The 18,872-nt window shown below is 42.9% G+C and overlaps 1 protein-coding gene across 1 annotated transcript in view; it reads left to right on the top strand.

Annotated features, from left to right (window-relative positions):
• Positions 1-1,532: 1,532 nt before the first annotated feature.
• Positions 1,533-18,872, top strand: part of LOC142934193 (SH3 and multiple ankyrin repeat domains protein 2-like) — a 121,914-nt gene continuing 104,574 nt past the window's right edge. The window contains exons 1-4 of the mRNA XM_076078654.1: positions 1,533-1,736; positions 7,556-7,759; positions 8,940-9,011; positions 12,475-12,583. Of these exons, the coding sequence (XP_075934769.1) occupies positions 1,533-1,736; positions 7,556-7,759; positions 8,940-9,011; positions 12,475-12,583 (589 nt within the window). The remainder of the gene's footprint in view (positions 1,737-7,555; positions 7,760-8,939; positions 9,012-12,474; positions 12,584-18,872) is intronic.

The raw sequence follows: 18,872 nt of genomic DNA, 5'->3' as shown, positions 1-18,872 counted from the left end.
GACGTCCAGAGTCCGAGTATTTCTGATTTGATCTCATTGTGTAAAAAGAACAATAGGGTCGTAAACAGCCAACCGGCACGAGCCGCTATGGTTGCCATGGATACCAAAGCCATATCAGCTCAAAGAACATGTTCATCAAATTAATCTGAGCACCGAGCATGTGCATGCAATATGTAATATATATTTATATTCAGCACACTATGAGCACATTCAATATATACACACACACACACACAGTTGCATACACACACACACACACACACACACACACACACACTATAGTATGTGGTTGTAATTGGCCACATGCTGATTGGAAAAACATGCAAGAAAATGTGAACGATTATCAGTATGAAGTCCCAGCAGGACGTTAACACAGAAATGTGCAAAAATAAAGCAGAATTTATGTGCAAACTGGCAATTCTCTAAATTGGTTTAATGAGTTTAGTCAGGACACAGAAAACAATCCGTGGAAATAAAAACCTATCCATCCACAGCCGAGAGGAACGGAGACCTCTACGTCTCGTTATCAGAACACATTCTCATCAACAGGGTCCAGGTGTCTGGGACCATGACATGACACAATGACAAGCATCTCTGCTAATGGAAATATATATATACAGTGTGTATATATGTATATTTATATCTATATACACCAGGATGGTGCAGGGGGACACACATAACTCAGCCTGGACTATTTTCAAACAGCCTCCAGCTGAAATGTCTCATCCGTCCTCTCTCTGGGTCTCTGAGTGGAGAGCGTCTCCTTCATCAAACCAAAGCCCTGAAAGGTGAAGAGCGCTCTGCTCTATGCTGCTGAGCTGATGAGAACAGATGAGCTGGTCGATGGTGTTGCAGCGACTCTTTCAGTCACACTGATTGGTCATTTAACTTTCTATGCGTTGGCTGCTTTGACTCTGTGCTGCACTGAGAAGCTCACGCTGTATGTTTACAGAAGACTCAACCCAGAGCGCTGTATGTCCCGTCTCTCCACCTGCCTCTCACCTCTCACCTGTCGTCTGTAAGGACAACGACATGAAGCTGAGCACTGAGCAGTTATTCTCCATTTCACTCCCAAATGTATCACATTCAGAATATTAGCTCTAAATGCCATTCCACTGTCGTTAAGGTCAAACATCTGCATTTATTCAATGGATGATATTCAAACCTCTGATGAGGAAACATGTGTGTTAGATATTCAGCTTATTTTAAATGTCTTGGTTCTGTCATTGGCCACCAGCAGTGACGGATGACATTTCTCTTCATCTTCCATAAATCATGTTGACGCCTCAGATTAACAGACTCAGTCATCTGGGCCGCCAACCATTGTAGCAGTCGGACCTTTGGAGGGGCAGTGTTTTAACCTCCTCAAGCTCTCTCGCTCACATGAAGCCAAAGCTTGTTGTGAAGACGGTCACATGAGCCCAGAAACAAGCACCATCTTTGGGTGTTTTCTAATGAACAGTTTTGAGTGTATCTGACCTTTGCCCCCCGTCCCTGTCTGTCCCCAGCTGAATCCGCCGGGCCTGCAGGCTATGCCCCGGAGCCCCACCTCCAGCGAGGATGAGATGGCCCAGAGCTTTTCCGACTACTCCGACGACTGCGCCTCCGACAGCTCCCGCGAAGAGACCATTTACGAGAGCATAAGGGCCACCGCCGAGCCGTCGCCGAGCCGCATGGACGACATTCACATCAACTCGCTGGTCATCCGCGTCCTCGTCCCCGACCTGCAGCAGACGGTGAGGGACACACGTGTGGAGGACGGTCACATTAACGTGTGGGAGTCTATATGAAATATGAGCTAGATTTGTTTTTCCAGTGTTGACGTGTGAGTATTGATCGTCCAGACGTCTTCTTGGGATCCACCACAGAATTAATGATGTCGTGTTTGACACCTTATTCACGGCCTGAGAGCTTTTTTGGAAGCTGGCTGGCAGTAAACTGGAGCAGAACACGGTGTCTTTGATGTATCAGAGCTGCACTCACACTCCAGTCTCAGCATGCATTAAACAAATGGCTGTATTTCAGAAAATGTGGAGAGGAAAAAAACAGGTGCTGTTTCCAGATGTTAAAGGTCTTCACAGTGACCAACATCTCGCTCAATCTCGCTTGCAGCTCGAGAAAGGGTCTCATTTCTGCCCCTATACACAATCGTAATTCCTACTTAGTCTAAAAGCACCAGACTTTTTATTTGATCAGAAAGAGAAACAAACAGCGAGACAGATGTAAACATCGTGCAATCTGGCAGAAAAGATGCAAGAATGATGTAAAGAGCTAGAGATATATTAAATCTTAAAGGCACTCATAAGGAGGCTCAAGGTTTACTGTGGTATCGTGATAACCTTCCTTATATCTTGTAACTCGTCTTCATCACTTCCTCTCATGTATAAATAACGGACGTTAGCTCTTAAGCCGATGACAGAGCATGCATATTCATGAGCTCTGAAACATACTCTCTGGGTTTTTAAAAACACAAATCTCTCTCCTCGTTTCCGGACTTGAGGGAGCTCTGACCAACATGTGACCAACGTGTGACCAACGTGTGACCAACGTGTGACCAACATGTGACCAACGTGTGACCAACGTGTGACCAACGTGTGACCAACATGTGACCAACGTGTGACCAACATGTGACCAACGTCTGACCAACGTGTGACCAACGTGTGACCAACATGTGACCAACGTGTGACCAACGTGTGACCAACATGTGACCAACGTGTGACCAACGTGTGACCAACGTGTGACCAACATGTGACCAACGTGTGACCAACGTGTGACCAACGTGTGACCAACATGTGACCAACGTCTGACCAACGTGTGACCAACGTGTGACCAACATGTGACCAACGTGTGACCAACGTGTGACCAACGTGTGACCAACATGTGACCAACGTCTGACCAACGTGTGACCAACGTGTGGTGCCCTTTTCCCTTAATAACCAGCGGTGGTGTGTGAATGTTGAGTGGGCGACACGTGGGCCGCTGATGTATAGACCCGTGCGTAGGTGAGGGTGTTTGCATTAATGTGACTCTTTATTCTGATTGTAGTAACTGTGGTGTGGACACATAATGAAGGAGGACAGTTGATAGTGTGGGCGTGAGACGGATCGATGCTGTTCGATAGAAGATGGGGACACAGTCAAACATACCTCTGGCTGTAACATCCATCCTTTTACGCTGAAGATAACATAACAACAGCTTAAACAGTAGAGCACTAATATGTTTTATTAATTTAAACGGTAGAAGCTGTGAATGTTTCATGCACATTGCAGCCCCATGCATTCATTAGCCTCACACTGGTGCTGCTCATGAAGCCCCAGGTGGGCCACGTCTACAGTATGGGGAGAAGAACATGTGAAAGACTCTGGAGTGACTGCTGTGGGCAGATTATGACCGGGTGCTGATCCCCATTGAGTGTAGCACACGCACCGTAGCTGGTGCTGGGTATTGTCGTTCCCAGAGAAGGTTCTGGATGTGAAGGTTTATCTTCAAAGCCCAGCGGTGAGCCCCGTGTGCAATGAGCAGCTGGAGCCGCTGCCTGGGTCTGTACAGTACATTCATCTCAGCTCTGCGCTGTGGCTCTTTGTTTGATGTGCGTGTCCTCGGGGAGCTGCACACTGGATGGACGTGAGAGTACAGTGAGCTCCAAGCATCTCTCCTCATCATGAGCTGGGGCGGAACACAACAGAGGGGCAGAAGAAGAGAGCGAGGGGAAGCAGGAAGTTGCATGGCAGAGCTCGACCTCAACACCACATCTCTCTCTTGGGTTCCCCTCCTTTACTCTGACTCTATCTCATTTAGTCCATGTTGATTTCCTTAGAGAGCTGCCGGGATGACGTATATTTCTGTAGGCCCAACAGGAAGTTAAGATCGCACTAGTTCCCTCAACAGAGAGCCAATGGGATTCTTCCACTGGATTTTGGATTATTGCAGAAAATATTCTTTATTCTTCTGGCAAACAAAGATTTCTTCACAAATGAACTCCTCTTTTATGATTTGGAAGCGTGAAAACAATCAGCAGAAGTAAAAAGAAACGCTAACGTTGGGCTATAAAGGAAGCTTGCGGCTGCTTGGCAGAGATTTACTTCACCACCACATCTCTCTCCTGCAGGTTCCCTCCTTTATTCTCACTCTGTCTCACTTTGATTTTCTATAAAATGCTGCATGGATTACGTATTTTTGTAGAACAATCCAGAAGTTGTGTGGCTTGTGTGATGCTAACTTAGAATTTTAGATTATTGCAGAAAATATTCTTTATTCTTCTGGCAAACAAACATTTCCTCACGAATGAACTCCTCTTTCCACCACGGTCACATGACTTCCCGTCTCCACCACTGAGCTAAAGGAGGACTAGTGTTCATGAGAGAACTAACCGTTCGAGTCTCTTCAGCTTGTGTTAAACACACACCTGATGTCAGACATCTAACGACAAACGTATTCAGAAAACACACTGACTTTGTGCAAAGATGCTGACTCGTTTCCTGCTTGTCGTACTCCTGCAGCACTCTATTTGATGTCCTTTCACCCCGCAAGTCTTTTCATTTGTGTCGTAAAATACCACTGAAGTGAACACTATGTAGCATACAGCTATATGCTGCTGCTTCACAGCTCCTTTCAGAAGCACTGTGACTTCCTGAATGGGAACTCTGAACAGAATATTGTGTGTGATCCAGTCGGGGCTGGATCCTCAAGGTACAGATTCAACCCAGAGATGAACTCATGACACTCTGATGTAATCAGCTCGGTGTGTGTGTGTGTGTGTGTTCACATGTGCACTAAGCTCTCTCACACGTATGCACTAATGCTCCTGATTCACTTGATCACATGATTGAGTCACACAGTCCACTTGGAAATCAAACTCAGTTGAATAATTCAGATGAGTTTGAACGTGCATGTGATGTGGCTCCGTCTCCGGCTTTGATGTAAACTTTATGGTACAAAAAGAGGCTTATGCAGTCTGAACATCTGACATATTGAAAATAATTCACAACTTACACCTCATTACCTCATTTTATATATGATGTTCATCAAAAGTAGGTTTGCTCTCAATACCTGCAAATCTATGTATATTTAACTGAATATTTATGGGAAATACCTTTATTTATTTACGTCACGTGAGTTAGATGAGAAGATCTGCACGTTAAATACTGAGCTAGAGCCAGGAGGTGATTAGCGTAGCTTAGCATTAAGACTGGAGGCCGAGGGAAGCAGCTATTATGACTCTGTACAATGTGAAACACACCAACACTTAAAGCTCACTAACTAAGAAGTTATATCTGATTAACAAACAAGTTATGGTGGGCTGTGGCTAGCACTGTTGCCTCACAGCAAGAGGGGCCCGGGTTCGATCCCTGATCCGGACGATCCTTCTGTGTGTAGGAAGTGGTGATGGTTCCTCTTTTGCTTTTATGTGTCTTCGTTTCTTCAACACTCTTCAAAATGTTTTCCTCAAAAAATGTGTTTTTTTCCTCACTTTATTCCGTCCGTCTTCCCTCTCGTTCGATGCCAGGACGCAGCTCATCCATCCAGATGGAGAAGCCATCTTTTCAGAGCTCACTTTGGTAACCATTCAAATATTGGACACAATGGCAGACGTGCAGTCAGGGTTTGAAAGCTATTTCTGTTTCTGGTTTCCATGGTCATCAGCGGCCAATTGAGAAATGTGCAACCGTCATCAAGTCAGACGGCAGCAGGAAATAGCTCTGTGTGTGTGTGTGTGTGTGTGTGTGTGTGTAGGTAGCTCGCTGGCTAACTAGCCAGTCGCTAAATGAGTTAAGTTTCAGGACGTAATGCTTCATCCACATACTGTTGTCCCAGCGTAGGAAAACACATTCATTCAAGTGACAACTTTGTTCGGATCATTTTCTGTAACCAGTGAATTAGCTAGCATGCTAAGTAGCCAGCTGTCCGCTAGTTGGTCCTTTGTTTTGCCTCCAGCTAAAGCTGTGACAGCATCATACCGCCGGCTGTAAACGGGTCAATGAGGCCCAGGAAACCCTGAACTCAGCCATTCAGTCCCACCATATCTGATTTTAGTTTTGTTAGTTTTAAGATGTACTTATTCATTATACCTTTTCGGTTTGGTGATTATACTTATATGTTTATTTTTACTGATGCCTCTTGTTTTTGCAACATTCCCGCTGTGGGTCTAATAAAGGATAATATAATCTTACTTTAGCGTTGACGAGTTTCACCGATGAAGATGACGGTACAGTATTTAAGCCAGGAGACTGCTTTTACTATTTAGCTCTTATTTTGTCACTAGTTGTGTCTCATATGCTTTTATTTTGTGACAGAAAACAAACATACTCTTTCCCTGATGATGACCAGGACGCAACAAGAGCTCCAGTTCCCTGGAAAACGTCCTCCATATTGTTTTAAGTTGAGCTCATGTCGAGGAGCAATAATGGGAGCTGATGGAGATGTGCCACTGTAATAAAGCAGCAGAATGAAAGAAGGCCATATCGGTCCAAACAGCCCTGCCAAATGCCAGACATCTGTTTCTGTATACCTTCGACCCTTCATCTCTTCCTTCCCCTCCTCTCCTCCTCTCCGCTCACTCCTCGCCAGGCGAGAGGATTATGGGTAGGCAGAGTTCACAGGCTGCTCATCCCTTCAGCCTTTATCACAGACGCAGGGCTGCTATCGCCGGCTGAGCAGCACATCCAACTGTAAACACTCACAGACACTTCCCCGAATGCCGCGGCACAGCGCCCGTAATCCCCTCTGCTTCGGACCGGGCCAGAAATCCAGCATTGTGTGGTTTTTTTCACTCCGGGGAAGCCGGTGCTGGGAAAAGACCAGGTGGCAAAAGGGGTCGTGTCAATTACATCCTCGTGCAGCTCAGTCACAATAACTCAATACAAAGCTTGGCATCGCTGCGTGGTCTGTTTGGAGGAGCTGCGAAGGGTTTGTGTTATTAAAGTACCGATTTGGATGTGACTGAACTATTTTAATTGGGCGACATTCGTTGTCTCTTATTTCTATGAAGGCAAATCACTGTCAAAATCCGAGAGCGCAAATGAGATCCATGCTCGGCGGAAATCAAATAGCCGCGCACGTATTTTACTTTGACGAGTGCTTTTACATCACTCCGCGAGCAAAATTCTGTCTCGCGAAGTCGTTCGCGAAGCTTAAACCTTAGTTTTTCTTTGTGACAGTAAGTGGGCGGACCCAGTCTCCATTGTATCGCTACATCTAATTGGTTACAATCCTCGTCTTTGGATAAACCGGGTATCACATATCAGCGCGAGCGAGCAGGTTTAAGCTTCGCGCGCGACTTTTTGCTCGCGGAGTGATGTAAAAGCGCTCGTCAAAGTAAAATACGTGCGCGGCTGTTTGATTTTCGCTCGCGCATGGATCTCATTTGCGCTCTCTGATTTTGACAGTGATTTGCCTTCATATGTTTGCATCCGTCAATCAGAAGTTGGAAGTCCAGTTCACGAGTGTCTCACGTTGCTTTCTAAGATGAATATCTAATTTGTGTTGATTGTTGTGACTGTCAGAAAACACTCACGTCTAATTCTCTATCGTTCCCCTCCTCTCTTCACCCAACCAGAAATGCATGCGGTTCAACCCGGACGCGACGGTTTGGGTTGCCAAACAGCGGATCTTGTGTACGCTTAATCAGAGCCTGAAAGACGTGCTCAACTACGGGCTCTTCCAGCCAGCCAGCAATGGGAGGGACGGCAAGTTCCTGGACGAAGAGCGCATCTTTCGAGAGTACCCCCAGCCAATCAGCAAGGGCGTCCCGTCTTTGGAGGTAAACTGTTGGCCAGTTGAATTCATTACTCCAAGTAGCAGTAATCTGATTTATTGACCATTTAATGTTGTTTGCTACATAAACCGGTGGATTGCTCCCTCCAGGTGGGGACGGAGTGCCTACCTCAAGCGAAGGAGTTCAAGTATCTCGGGGTCTTGTTCACGAGTGAGGGTAAGATGGAGCGGGAGATCGACAGACGGATCGGTGCGGCTGCAGCAGTAAAGCAGGCGCTGCACCGGACCGTCTTGGTGAAGAGGGAGCTGAGCCGGAAGGCAAAGCTCTCAATTTACCACTCGGTCTACGTTCCTACCCTCACCTATGGTCACGAACTCTGGGTCGTGACCGAAAGGACAAGGTCGCGGCTACAAGCGGCCGAAATGAGTTTCCTCCGTAGGGTGGCCGGGCTCAGCCTTAGAGATAGGGTAAGGAGCTCGGTCATCAGGAGGGAGCTTGGAGTCGAGCCGCTTCTCCTTCGCGTCGAAAGGAGTCAGCTGAGGTGGTTCGGGCATCTAATTAGGATGCCTCCTGGAGGCCTCCCACTGGAGGTTTTCCAGGCACGTCCAACTGGGAAGAGACCCCGGGGAAGACCCAGAACACGCTGGAGGGATTACATCTCCCAGCCGGCCTGGGAACGCCTCGGGATCCCCCAGAATGAGCTGGAACATGTTGCCGGTCCACCGTGGACAGACCCAGATCCTCTAGCAGAGGCCGGTCCACCGTTTCTAAAGGGAGTCTGGTGCTCAGAGACACTACCACTTTAGTCCACAGGGGGACGACAAAATCAACACAACATGAAAGTTCCTCGTAGCAGCTTTAAGATAACCCTGTTATTCCCACTTTGGTAAATTGGCTGATCTCCCAAAGAACTGCTGTATGCTTGGAGAGAAGTTACTTTCTCTGATGTGATTGGATGAGAACATTGACAGTATATTCAAATGTTATTCTTTCTGTCGCCCAGCCAGGAGACACGAAGTGAAATAATCCACCTTAAATTAAAAATATTGACAAAAATAACAACAAAATACCATGAAAGTAATAAAATGTGCCATTAATAAAGAGGACACGTCTTGGTCCCCTGGCGGAGATGCAGCCAGAGGTGTAAAGTAAACTCATGACTGAGAAGGAAAGGTTATCATCTTTTATCATCTTTTTCTAATAATTTCTATTTTTCACTCAACAGTTCCGCTACAAGAGCAGAGTCTACAGGCAGCCCGATGTGGACGAGAAACAGATCGCCAAGCTCCACACAAAGGTACGAGTTTGGCCGTTTAGAAGAGAAAAATGCCCAATAATAAGTCTAAATGTCAGCCATGTTTGTGTTCAGTGTGTTGGGCTCTTAAAGGCACACTGGCTCTAACAAACTGCAGATGATGAAAGTGCGAGCGTTGGCTGGGAGCAGAAAGCGGTTATGAAAATCATGCAAAATCAACACGTTTATTCCAACTCAAACAAATAGCATGCATCATCTCCTGTGTGTACAGTAATCAAGGTGATGTTCTGGTTATATTGAATGGATGTGAGAATATAGAGGAAAAAGCTATTAAAAATAATCTGAACAGCAAATAAAGACGTTCAGAACGGCAGCTGATTCCCTGGTCGGTCGCCGGGCAGCGATCGAATCCACTCTGTTTTGAAATAGCGGGAAACATTTCCAGCTTGGAGGCAAACTAGAGAGATGAAGAGTCGAACAGACAAAGATATTCAAGAAAGAGATGTCACCTCAGTCTGACCGCCATGGCGGCCGGACTCCGGGAAGTGCGGCGTGAAAACACCAAAGACTGTTTCACGCCAAAATGAGATAAAACTCACAGATTGCATTATTCTTTTTAGCAGCTTCACTGGTAGAGAGTGTTTGTGTCTACCTGTCAGTTTGGGATCATTTTGAGCTTTTCTGTTGCTCTCTCATGATCTGACAGAATGTACGCCTCTGTGTTCCTGCCAGTCCCGACAGCCGGCCGCTCCCCGGCTCCGTCTCTTGTTCCTCACATATGCATTGAGGAACAAACTCTCCAGTAAACTGGAGAGTTTTAGCCTCTTGCTCGTTGTGTGAGGCTAGCTCTGGGCTGCCGTCCCGTACCTACTGTAGTCCTGTAGAGCTGCCAAAGCATAAGCGTCTCTGGCAGCTCTCTTGTTACCGGCACACTAGGAAACCGTCTGACAGCTGCTCTAATTCTGAAGAGAGGAAGAGGACAGAGAATGAAAAGATGATAACTCACACGTTTACCTTACGAGCCAGAAAATGCGGATCTTCGATGATAAACATTTAAATTAAACGCTGAGTCCGTTCTTTCTCATTTCTTGGCCCGACCCATCTCTTTTTTTGGAGCTGGAACCGGTTTGCCGTGCGGGCTGGTGCTCTGTGGTCGGCCGAAGCTCTCACTGAGACAGACAATCCGTCGCCAGCCTCACAACCTGCTTTTAGCAACAAGGGAGAGACAGACAGAGAGAGAGGACGCCATACTGCAGAGTCTGATTCACCAGGCCTGCACACACACACACACACACACACACACACACACACACACACACACACACTCACACACACACACACACACACACACACACACACACACACACACACACAGGGGACATATCAGCTGCATTAAATAAAACTATTTTATGAAAACACAGGAGCTTGTACTTGAACCATTGACATTTCCAGATACTGAACCGGCAGTGACTCATCACGGTTAATATCAAACTCTGCATCTTTGACTTAAACTCGTTGGTTTTCAACACAGTCGGCGAAATGTTGTCATTTTGCAAACCACAGGATAACTGCAATGTCGGCATTTCTACACCAAAAATAGGTTTTCAGAAATACGTTTCATATCAGCCTCTTATCACACCTGCAGATACGCACAACGCCACGTGGTTAACGCTGTGAAGCGGTTGGTTAAGGTTAGAAAAAAGATCATAGTTTGTGTTCACATAATAAAGTAACAACGTAATGTAATAACTTAACCAGCATAAAGAAACAACAACCGTCCTCAGTGGACTTTCTTACGTAACGTTACATAACAAGTGTAACGGTGGTTGCCTTGGTGAAAGTCCTGTGTTTGTTTGACCCCTCCCATTATTACACCCATTATTATACTATGTAACTTTAAATAACGCTCGCTCGATATACTCACAGACTGTATAAAAGAAGTGAACGTACTCATCGTGACATCACTCGTTGGTTTGTGGACGTTTTGAAGCCTCAATTTCGACATTTTGGCCGTCGCCCTCTTTGTTTTTCTCAACCAGTGAACAGGAAGTGACCATATCTGGACTGAGGAGGAGTGACGTGGAGACGCTGTATACGTCTCTGGTAGAGACCTGTCAATCACTGTGTAGCCCCGCCCTAAAGCATCCCCTGCTTTATGGTCTGTTTGACTCTAAATGGACCATAATGTACTAAATGAACATCATGCTGTATTGAAGAAGACTTGAAACTAGAGATTGAGACCATAAACTCATGTTTACAATAAACATCTGTGGTTGCAGAAATGTGCATCTTTTCATGGCTGGATTGTTGGTTTTAGTTAATCAGTTAAAATTATATTTGCTTTCATTAATATCACAAAATGATCTTTAGGAATGCAGATAATTTAGCCATTAAATTAGTACGTAACAAACTAATGAAATCATTCAATATGAAGCTAGTGCATCTTAATAATGATGTCGGTTTTGATGACTCTAAAAGACTTCTAGCGATGAATTTTGGAGCAGATTCCCGGGATGGGGATCGGCACCGATTCAGGGATCTTTGATGCGTTGGGCTTTAAAAATCCAGAGCCGATGTTTTTCTTTCCTTTTGTGTGGGAACACCAGCTGTTACAATGTGCAGCTGTATATTTCTGTATCTGAATTTTGCGTCGGTCTGACATCAATTTCCAGTCGGCTGTTGTTTCGTCCTGACCAGTTTAGCAGCGACGGACAAAGTCTGGGTCTGAGATTCAGAAGTCTGGAACCAGTTTAACAATGTGGTCCTCCTAGCACCTCAAACTGATCTGAAGGATTCGTCATGAAGTCGGATCCATTTTTGATAATATCTCCATTTCTACAAGAAAAGACAGCTGTGATAAGATGTCCTGAATGAGTACAGTGCAGCTGTACATGGTGGGGAATCACAGATTAAAATAACACGTGAATCTCTGCGCCTGTGTATTTGCTGAAACACTTGGATTCAGATATCTGGGGCAACGTGATGCGATGAGGACGTCCCGCTTTCTACTCCTCCTCACTTATTCTTCTGCCTCTTCTCCTCCGTCTGTTCTGTTATTTTGCTACCCATTGTCTTTTTTTCCTCCTATGCTATCTCACTCTTCACTCCTCATCTTCTCCTCTCCTTCGGGAAGCTGCTCTCTTATCTATTTTTATCATGCGGCCTGGAAAGAAAGCAGACAGGAACAGAGCAGAGAGGAGAAGCCACTCCGCTCCCCACAATGGCCACAATCTCGATCCTGTCATCTCCCCTTCCTGTGCGTCCTGCTTTCACTGGCCTCTTTTATTCCATCTTCAACAGCGAGCCTCCCTCGGTTTCACACCGTCGTCCTAAACGCTTCCGCTCCTCACCCTCAGTTGTGTTTGACCCTGGACACCTTCCTCTATCTCCACTTCTATTTCAGTCCTTCTGCAGCTCTGAACCTGCTGTTTTCTCTCTCACACCCACCGCCGTTTGTTCTTTCTTCCCACTGTAATGACTCTTCTTCTGTTCTCCGGTTGCGCAGGCCAATCTGAGGAAGTTCATGGACCTCATCCAGCACAGTCAGGTGGACAAAGTGATGAAGTTGTTGGAGAGAGGCTTCGATCCCAACTATCATGACGGGGACACTGGTGGTAAGGCAGAGTACAAACACCCCGACACACAAAGACTAAGACACACATGAGTCCCAACATGTATTTAAGCGTGAGTATGCTGTCGATCATTGATCCGCTCTCATGAATACTTTCACAGCCCTGACGAACTGATGTCATAAAAGATATCACCGTCATTCTGCGTAATAATTAGCTATGTAATAATAATATTATTAATAGTACATTTATTTATTATTTGTTATACAAATGTACTTTACTTGGTAAAAACATAAACAGTGAAAGTGTTAGCAATAAAAACAAACCAAATAATGTACATTATAACAGTAAAACATTCAATCACTGTGTCTGTGGATCTGTTTGCTGCACACAGAGAGTCTCTGTCCTTTATCTTCAGGGTAACGGACTGTTAGACGAACGGGCCCTCAGCCTAACTGGAGACTTTTTAGATTATTGTTGTTTTGGAATAATGTGCCTTCAGAACAATGTGCAGTCTCCTGTCAAACCCCAATCATTTATAACAAACACCTCAACAACCAAATACATGACAATATATGACTTGAGATCAGCCAGCAGCTCGGATACCATGAATATAATAATACATAATAAAGATGGGAGCTGATATGTAGCTTTATTTGTCGAGCAATATTTCAGTTGAAACTGTTAAGACCCGATCCTCATGGCAGTGTTCTGGCTGACTGATGGGTAATAAGTTTACCGTTTGCTTTTGTTTTTCATAAGTCTTCCTGCTCGTTTATATTTTTGTCATTTTTCAGTCATCATCAAAATGCAACAAGTTATATTTTCAACACTCGGCCCAATTTAATATGTTTACCCTTTCCCTCATACTGTTAGTACATCCTCATACTGTTAGTACATCTTCATACTGTTAGTACATCCTCATACTGTTAGTACATCCTCATACTGTTAGTACATCCTCATACTGTTAGTACATCCTCATACTGTTAGTACATCCTCATACTGTTAGTACATCTTCATACTGTTAGTACATCCTCATACTGTTAGTACATCTTCATACTGTTAGTACATCTTCATACTGTTAGTACATCTTCATACTGTTAGTACATCTTCATACTGTTAGTATATCTTCATACTGTTAGTACATCCTCATACTGTTAGTACATCCTCATACTGTTAGTACATCCTCATACTGTTAGTACATCTTCATACTGTTAGTACATCTTCATACTGTTAGTACATCCTCATACTGTTAGTACATCTTCATACTGTTAGTACATCTTCATACTGTTAGTACATCTTCATACTGTTAGTACATCTTCATACTGTTAGTACATCTTCATACTGTTAGTACATCCTCATACTGTTAGTACATCCTCATACTGTTAGTACATCCTCATACTGTTAGTACATCCTCATACTGTTAGTACATCTTCATACTGTTAGTACATCTTCATACTGTTAGTACATCCTCATACTGTTAGTACATCTTCATACTGTTAGTACATCTTCATACTGTTAGTACATCCTCATACTGTTAGTACATCTTCATACTGTTAGTACATCTTCATACTGTTAGTACATCCTCATACTGTTAGTACATCCTCATACTGTTAGTATATCTTCATACTGTTAGTACATCTTCATACTGTTAGTACATCTTCATACTGTTAGTACATCCTCATACTGTTAGTACATCTTCATACTGTTAGTACATCCTCATACTGTTAGTACATCCTCATACTGTTAGTACATCTTCATACTGTTAGTACATCTTCATACTGTTAGTACATCCTCATACTGTTAGTACATCTTCATACTGTTAGTACATCTTCATACTGTTAGTACATCTTCATACTGTTAGTACATCCTCATACTGTTAGTACATCCTCATACTGTTAGTACATCCTCATACTGTTAGTACATCTTCATACTGTTAGTACATCCTCATACTGTTAGTACATCCTCATACTGTTAGTACATCTTCATACTGTTAGTATATCCTCATACTGTTAGTATATCTTCATACTGTTAGTACATCTTCATACTGTTAGTACATCTTCATACTGTTAGTACATCTTCATACTGTTAGTACATCCTCATACTGTTAGTATATCTTCATACTGTTAGTACATCTTCATACTGTTAGTACATCTTCATACTGTTAGTATATCTTCATACTGTTAGTACATCTTCATACTGTTAGTACATCTTCATACTGTTAGTACATCCTCATACTGTTAGTACATCTTCATACTGTTAGTATATCTTCATACTGTTAGTACATCCTCATACTGTTAGTACATCTTCATACTGTTAGTATATCTTCATACTGTTAGTACATCTTCATACTGTTAGTACATCTTCATACTGTTAGTACATCCTCATACTGTTAGTACATCTTCATACTGTTAGTATATCTTCATACTGTTAGTACATCTTCATACTGTTAGTACATCTTCATACTGTTAGTACATCTTCATACTGTTAGTACATCTTCATACTGTTAGTACATCTTCATACTGTTAGTACATCTTCATACTGTTAGTACATCTTCATACTGTTAGTACATCTTCATACTGTTAGTATATCTTCATACTGTTAGTACATCTTCATACTGTTAGTACATCTTCATACTGTTAGTACATCTTCATACTGTTAGTATATCTTCATACTGTTAGTACATCTTCATACTGTTAGTACATCTTCATACTGTTAGTACATCTTCATACTGCTGGTACATCCTCATACTGTTAGTACATCCTCATACTGTTAGTATATCTTCATACTGTTAGTACATCTTCATACTGTTAGTACATCTTCATACTGCTGGTACATCCTCATACTGTTAGTATATCTTCATACTGTTAGTACATCTTCATACTGTTAGTACATCTTCATACTGTTAGTACATCTTCATACTGTTAGTACATCCTCATACTGTTAGTATATCTTCATACTGTTAGTACATCTTCATACTGTTAGTACATCTTCATACTGTTAGTATATCCTCATACTGTTAGTACATCCTCATACTGTTAGTACATCTTCATACTGTTAGTATATCTTCATACTGTTAGTACATCTTCATACTGTTAGTACATCTTCATACTGTTAGTACATCTTCATACTGTTAGTATATCTTCATACTGTTAGTACATCTTCATACTGTTAGTACATCTTCATACTGTTAGTACATCTTCATACTGTTAGTACATCCTCATACTGTTAGTACATCTTCATACTGTTAGTACATCTTCATACTGTTAGTACATCCTCATACTGTTAGTACATCCTCATACTGTTAGTACATCTTCATACTGTTAGTACATCCTCATACTGTTAGTACATCCTCATACTGTTAGTACATCTTCATACTGTTAGTACATCTTCATACTGTTAGTACATCTTCATACTGTTAGTACATCTTCATACTGTTAGTACATCTTCATACTGTTAGTACATCTTCATACTGTTAGTACATCCTCATACTGTTAGTACATCTTCATACTGTTAGTACATCTTCATACTGTTAGTACATCCTCATACTGTTAGTACATCTTCATACTGTTAGTACATCCTCATACTGTTAGTACATCTTCATACTGTTAGTACATCTTCATACTGTTAGTATATCCTCATACTGTTAGTATATCTTCATACTGTTAGTACATCTTCATACTGTTAGTACATCTTCATACTGCTGGTACATCTTCATACTGTTAGTACATCTTCATACTGTTAGTACATCTTCATACTGTTAGTACATCTTCATACTGTTAGTACATCTTCATACTGTTAGTACATCTTCATACTGTTAGTACATCTTCATACTGCTGGTACATCTTCATACTGTTAGTACATCTTCATACTGTTAGTACATCTTCATACTGTTAGTACATCTTCATACTGCTGGTACATCTTCATACTGTTAGTACATCTTCATACTGTTAGTACATCTTCATACTGTTAGTACATCTTCATACTGCTGGTACATCTTCATACTGTTAGTACATCTTCATACTGTTGAGAAAGAAGCATGCGTTCCTCCTGATGCCTTTATTTCCTGTATGACTGACATCATATCTGATGTTGACCACAAGCTCCACACTAAGTCAAGTCAAGTCAAGTGAGTGGATTTGGAGATAAGAAGTTATTATTCTTGCCAGACTGCGGTCTGCCCAGATACCGGACCTTCTGTCTACCATCGGGGCCGAGGAGGACTTAACACTGTTATTGTGGCTGTTGCAGGGAACTCCTGCCCACTTTGTCTTTATGGAACATTTGTGTTGAGAACACATCGACATCAAGACACAGCTCATTACTCCGGCAACTGGCAACCCCCCCAGTGTGGTTGTGTGTAAAATCATAGAGCCAAATCTTTGTCTACAATCACTCTATTCACTCTGCGGGCTGACTGAACACACACATTCCCTCTCAGGAAATAACTGGTACACAACTCGCATGTTGACACCTGGAAGATACTCAAACAAAAGCCTTCTCAAACCTTTTTAAACTCCAGCACATCGGTGGTATCAGGAGGAAACCTCATCGGTTCTGCCGAGTGAAGTCAAAGCTTCATGTGTTAAAGCTGCATTCTCTCTCGTGTCCACCAGGGGGCGACTCCTCTGGTTGTATAGAAGTCTATGAGAAAATGACTCTACTTCTCTCTTGATTTATTACCTCAGTAAACATTGTAAACATGAGTTTATGGTCTCAATCTCTAGTTTCAAGTCTTCTTCAATACAGCATGATGTTCATTTAGTACATTATGGTCCATTTAGAGTCAAACAGACCATAAGCCGTTCTTCTGGAGTGCTCGTATGGTGTGAGGGATTTTTTTCCTTTGATATTTTCCGACACCTGTATTAAAGATAAACTAACAGGTTTTATGACGATCAGACTGACGCTAATTCATTTACTGACAAATCTGTACCGGGCCTCACCCTTCTTTGGCAACGCCCTCACCCCCTATTGGTCAATATCGAAAACATTTTAATAAAAAGTTTGGTGATGTTTGGACAAATTATCATCGATTATTTTTGTCGACATTTGTGCCAGGCCCAGTCACGTGTTTTGAACTGGTGGTTACACTTTGGTGGATTTCAGAATAGTTTTACCAGGTCGGAAACGAACGCAGAAGTGTCTTAGAACCTGCATTCTCTGTACTAACCAGCGGGCGGTGACTCCTCTGGTTGCAAAAAAAACAAACATGGCGACAACCGTAATCCAAGATGGCGACGGCAAAATCGTCAAATTCGAGGCTTCAAAACATCAGTCCACAAACCAATGGGTGGCGTCACCATGACTACGTCCACTTCTTCTATACAGACTGACGTGGTTCAACATTGTTGTGAAACATCTTTAGCTCCCCCTACAGGACAGTCCTCAGGTTCTACTGTGGACATATTCTGGCAGTTTTGTGATGATTGTGCCCAACGGTTGTGGAGTTCGATCCATTGATGTGCTGAGCCACGCCTACTTAAAGTTCATTAGTCAACATCGTCAAAAAAACACAATATGATATCAAGAAGCTTTATGAAACTTTTAATAAGCTTGGTCCAATAATGAGCCACATAAAGTTTAGCACTAAAATGAAAGGAGGTGTAAGTCTGTACCAAGTTTTGTACAAATCAGACTTACAGCATAGGAGTTATGACTCATTCAGAACCTTGCATTTTATAACCCCCATCAGGCCGATTGGGGTCAAATTGGTTGAGCAGCATTTGCACAGAACTTCCAATCATTGGGGAGAAGTTCACATGTCAACGATGTGCCATCTGACGGGAACGTTTCCGAAGGAGAAGAATAATAAAGACAATCGGCACAACGAAGCAAAGAATAAAACTGGTCTGTGGAGGCAAACGAAGGTGAAGCCGAGATGAGAAAATGTTATTAAGCAGAGAGTTGAGGTTCTCTTGATGGGCTCTGAGAGTTCTTGTTAAATGAATGCTTTACTGCTGAGGACGAGAGGAGCCTCTCTCATATTGATTTCAGCTGTCCGGTAAAAAGCTCTTCTTCGTGATGAACAAAATGAAATACAAGCGCTCGTATCTGCACACAGCCGGAGACATCAAGGCTCGTCTTCATCCCTCATACGTCTGCAATGTGAACTACTAAAGCTACTGTGCAACAGGTATTTAATTTCCTTTGGTAATTGTACAGTTTTATCCTTCAGAATGAAAAAACACTCAATATACAAACATACTAATTTCATACATCATGCAACCCACACAAAGCTGTATCTGACATCCAACCTGCGTACATGTAACACTTGAGTGTGTTGAGTTCTTGTGCACTAACTGTAAAAACGGTAAACTGTTAAAAAACAAAG

Source organism: Anarhichas minor, unplaced genomic scaffold (assembly GCF_050575085.1).
Source record: "Anarhichas minor isolate MPS153535 unplaced genomic scaffold, ASM5057508v1 ptg000067l, whole genome shotgun sequence".
NCBI classification, from domain to species: Eukaryota; Metazoa; Chordata; class Actinopteri; order Perciformes; family Anarhichadidae; genus Anarhichas; species Anarhichas minor.
The sequence above is the reverse complement of the archived record's forward strand: the minus strand, read 5'-3'. Positions and strand labels throughout refer to the sequence as shown.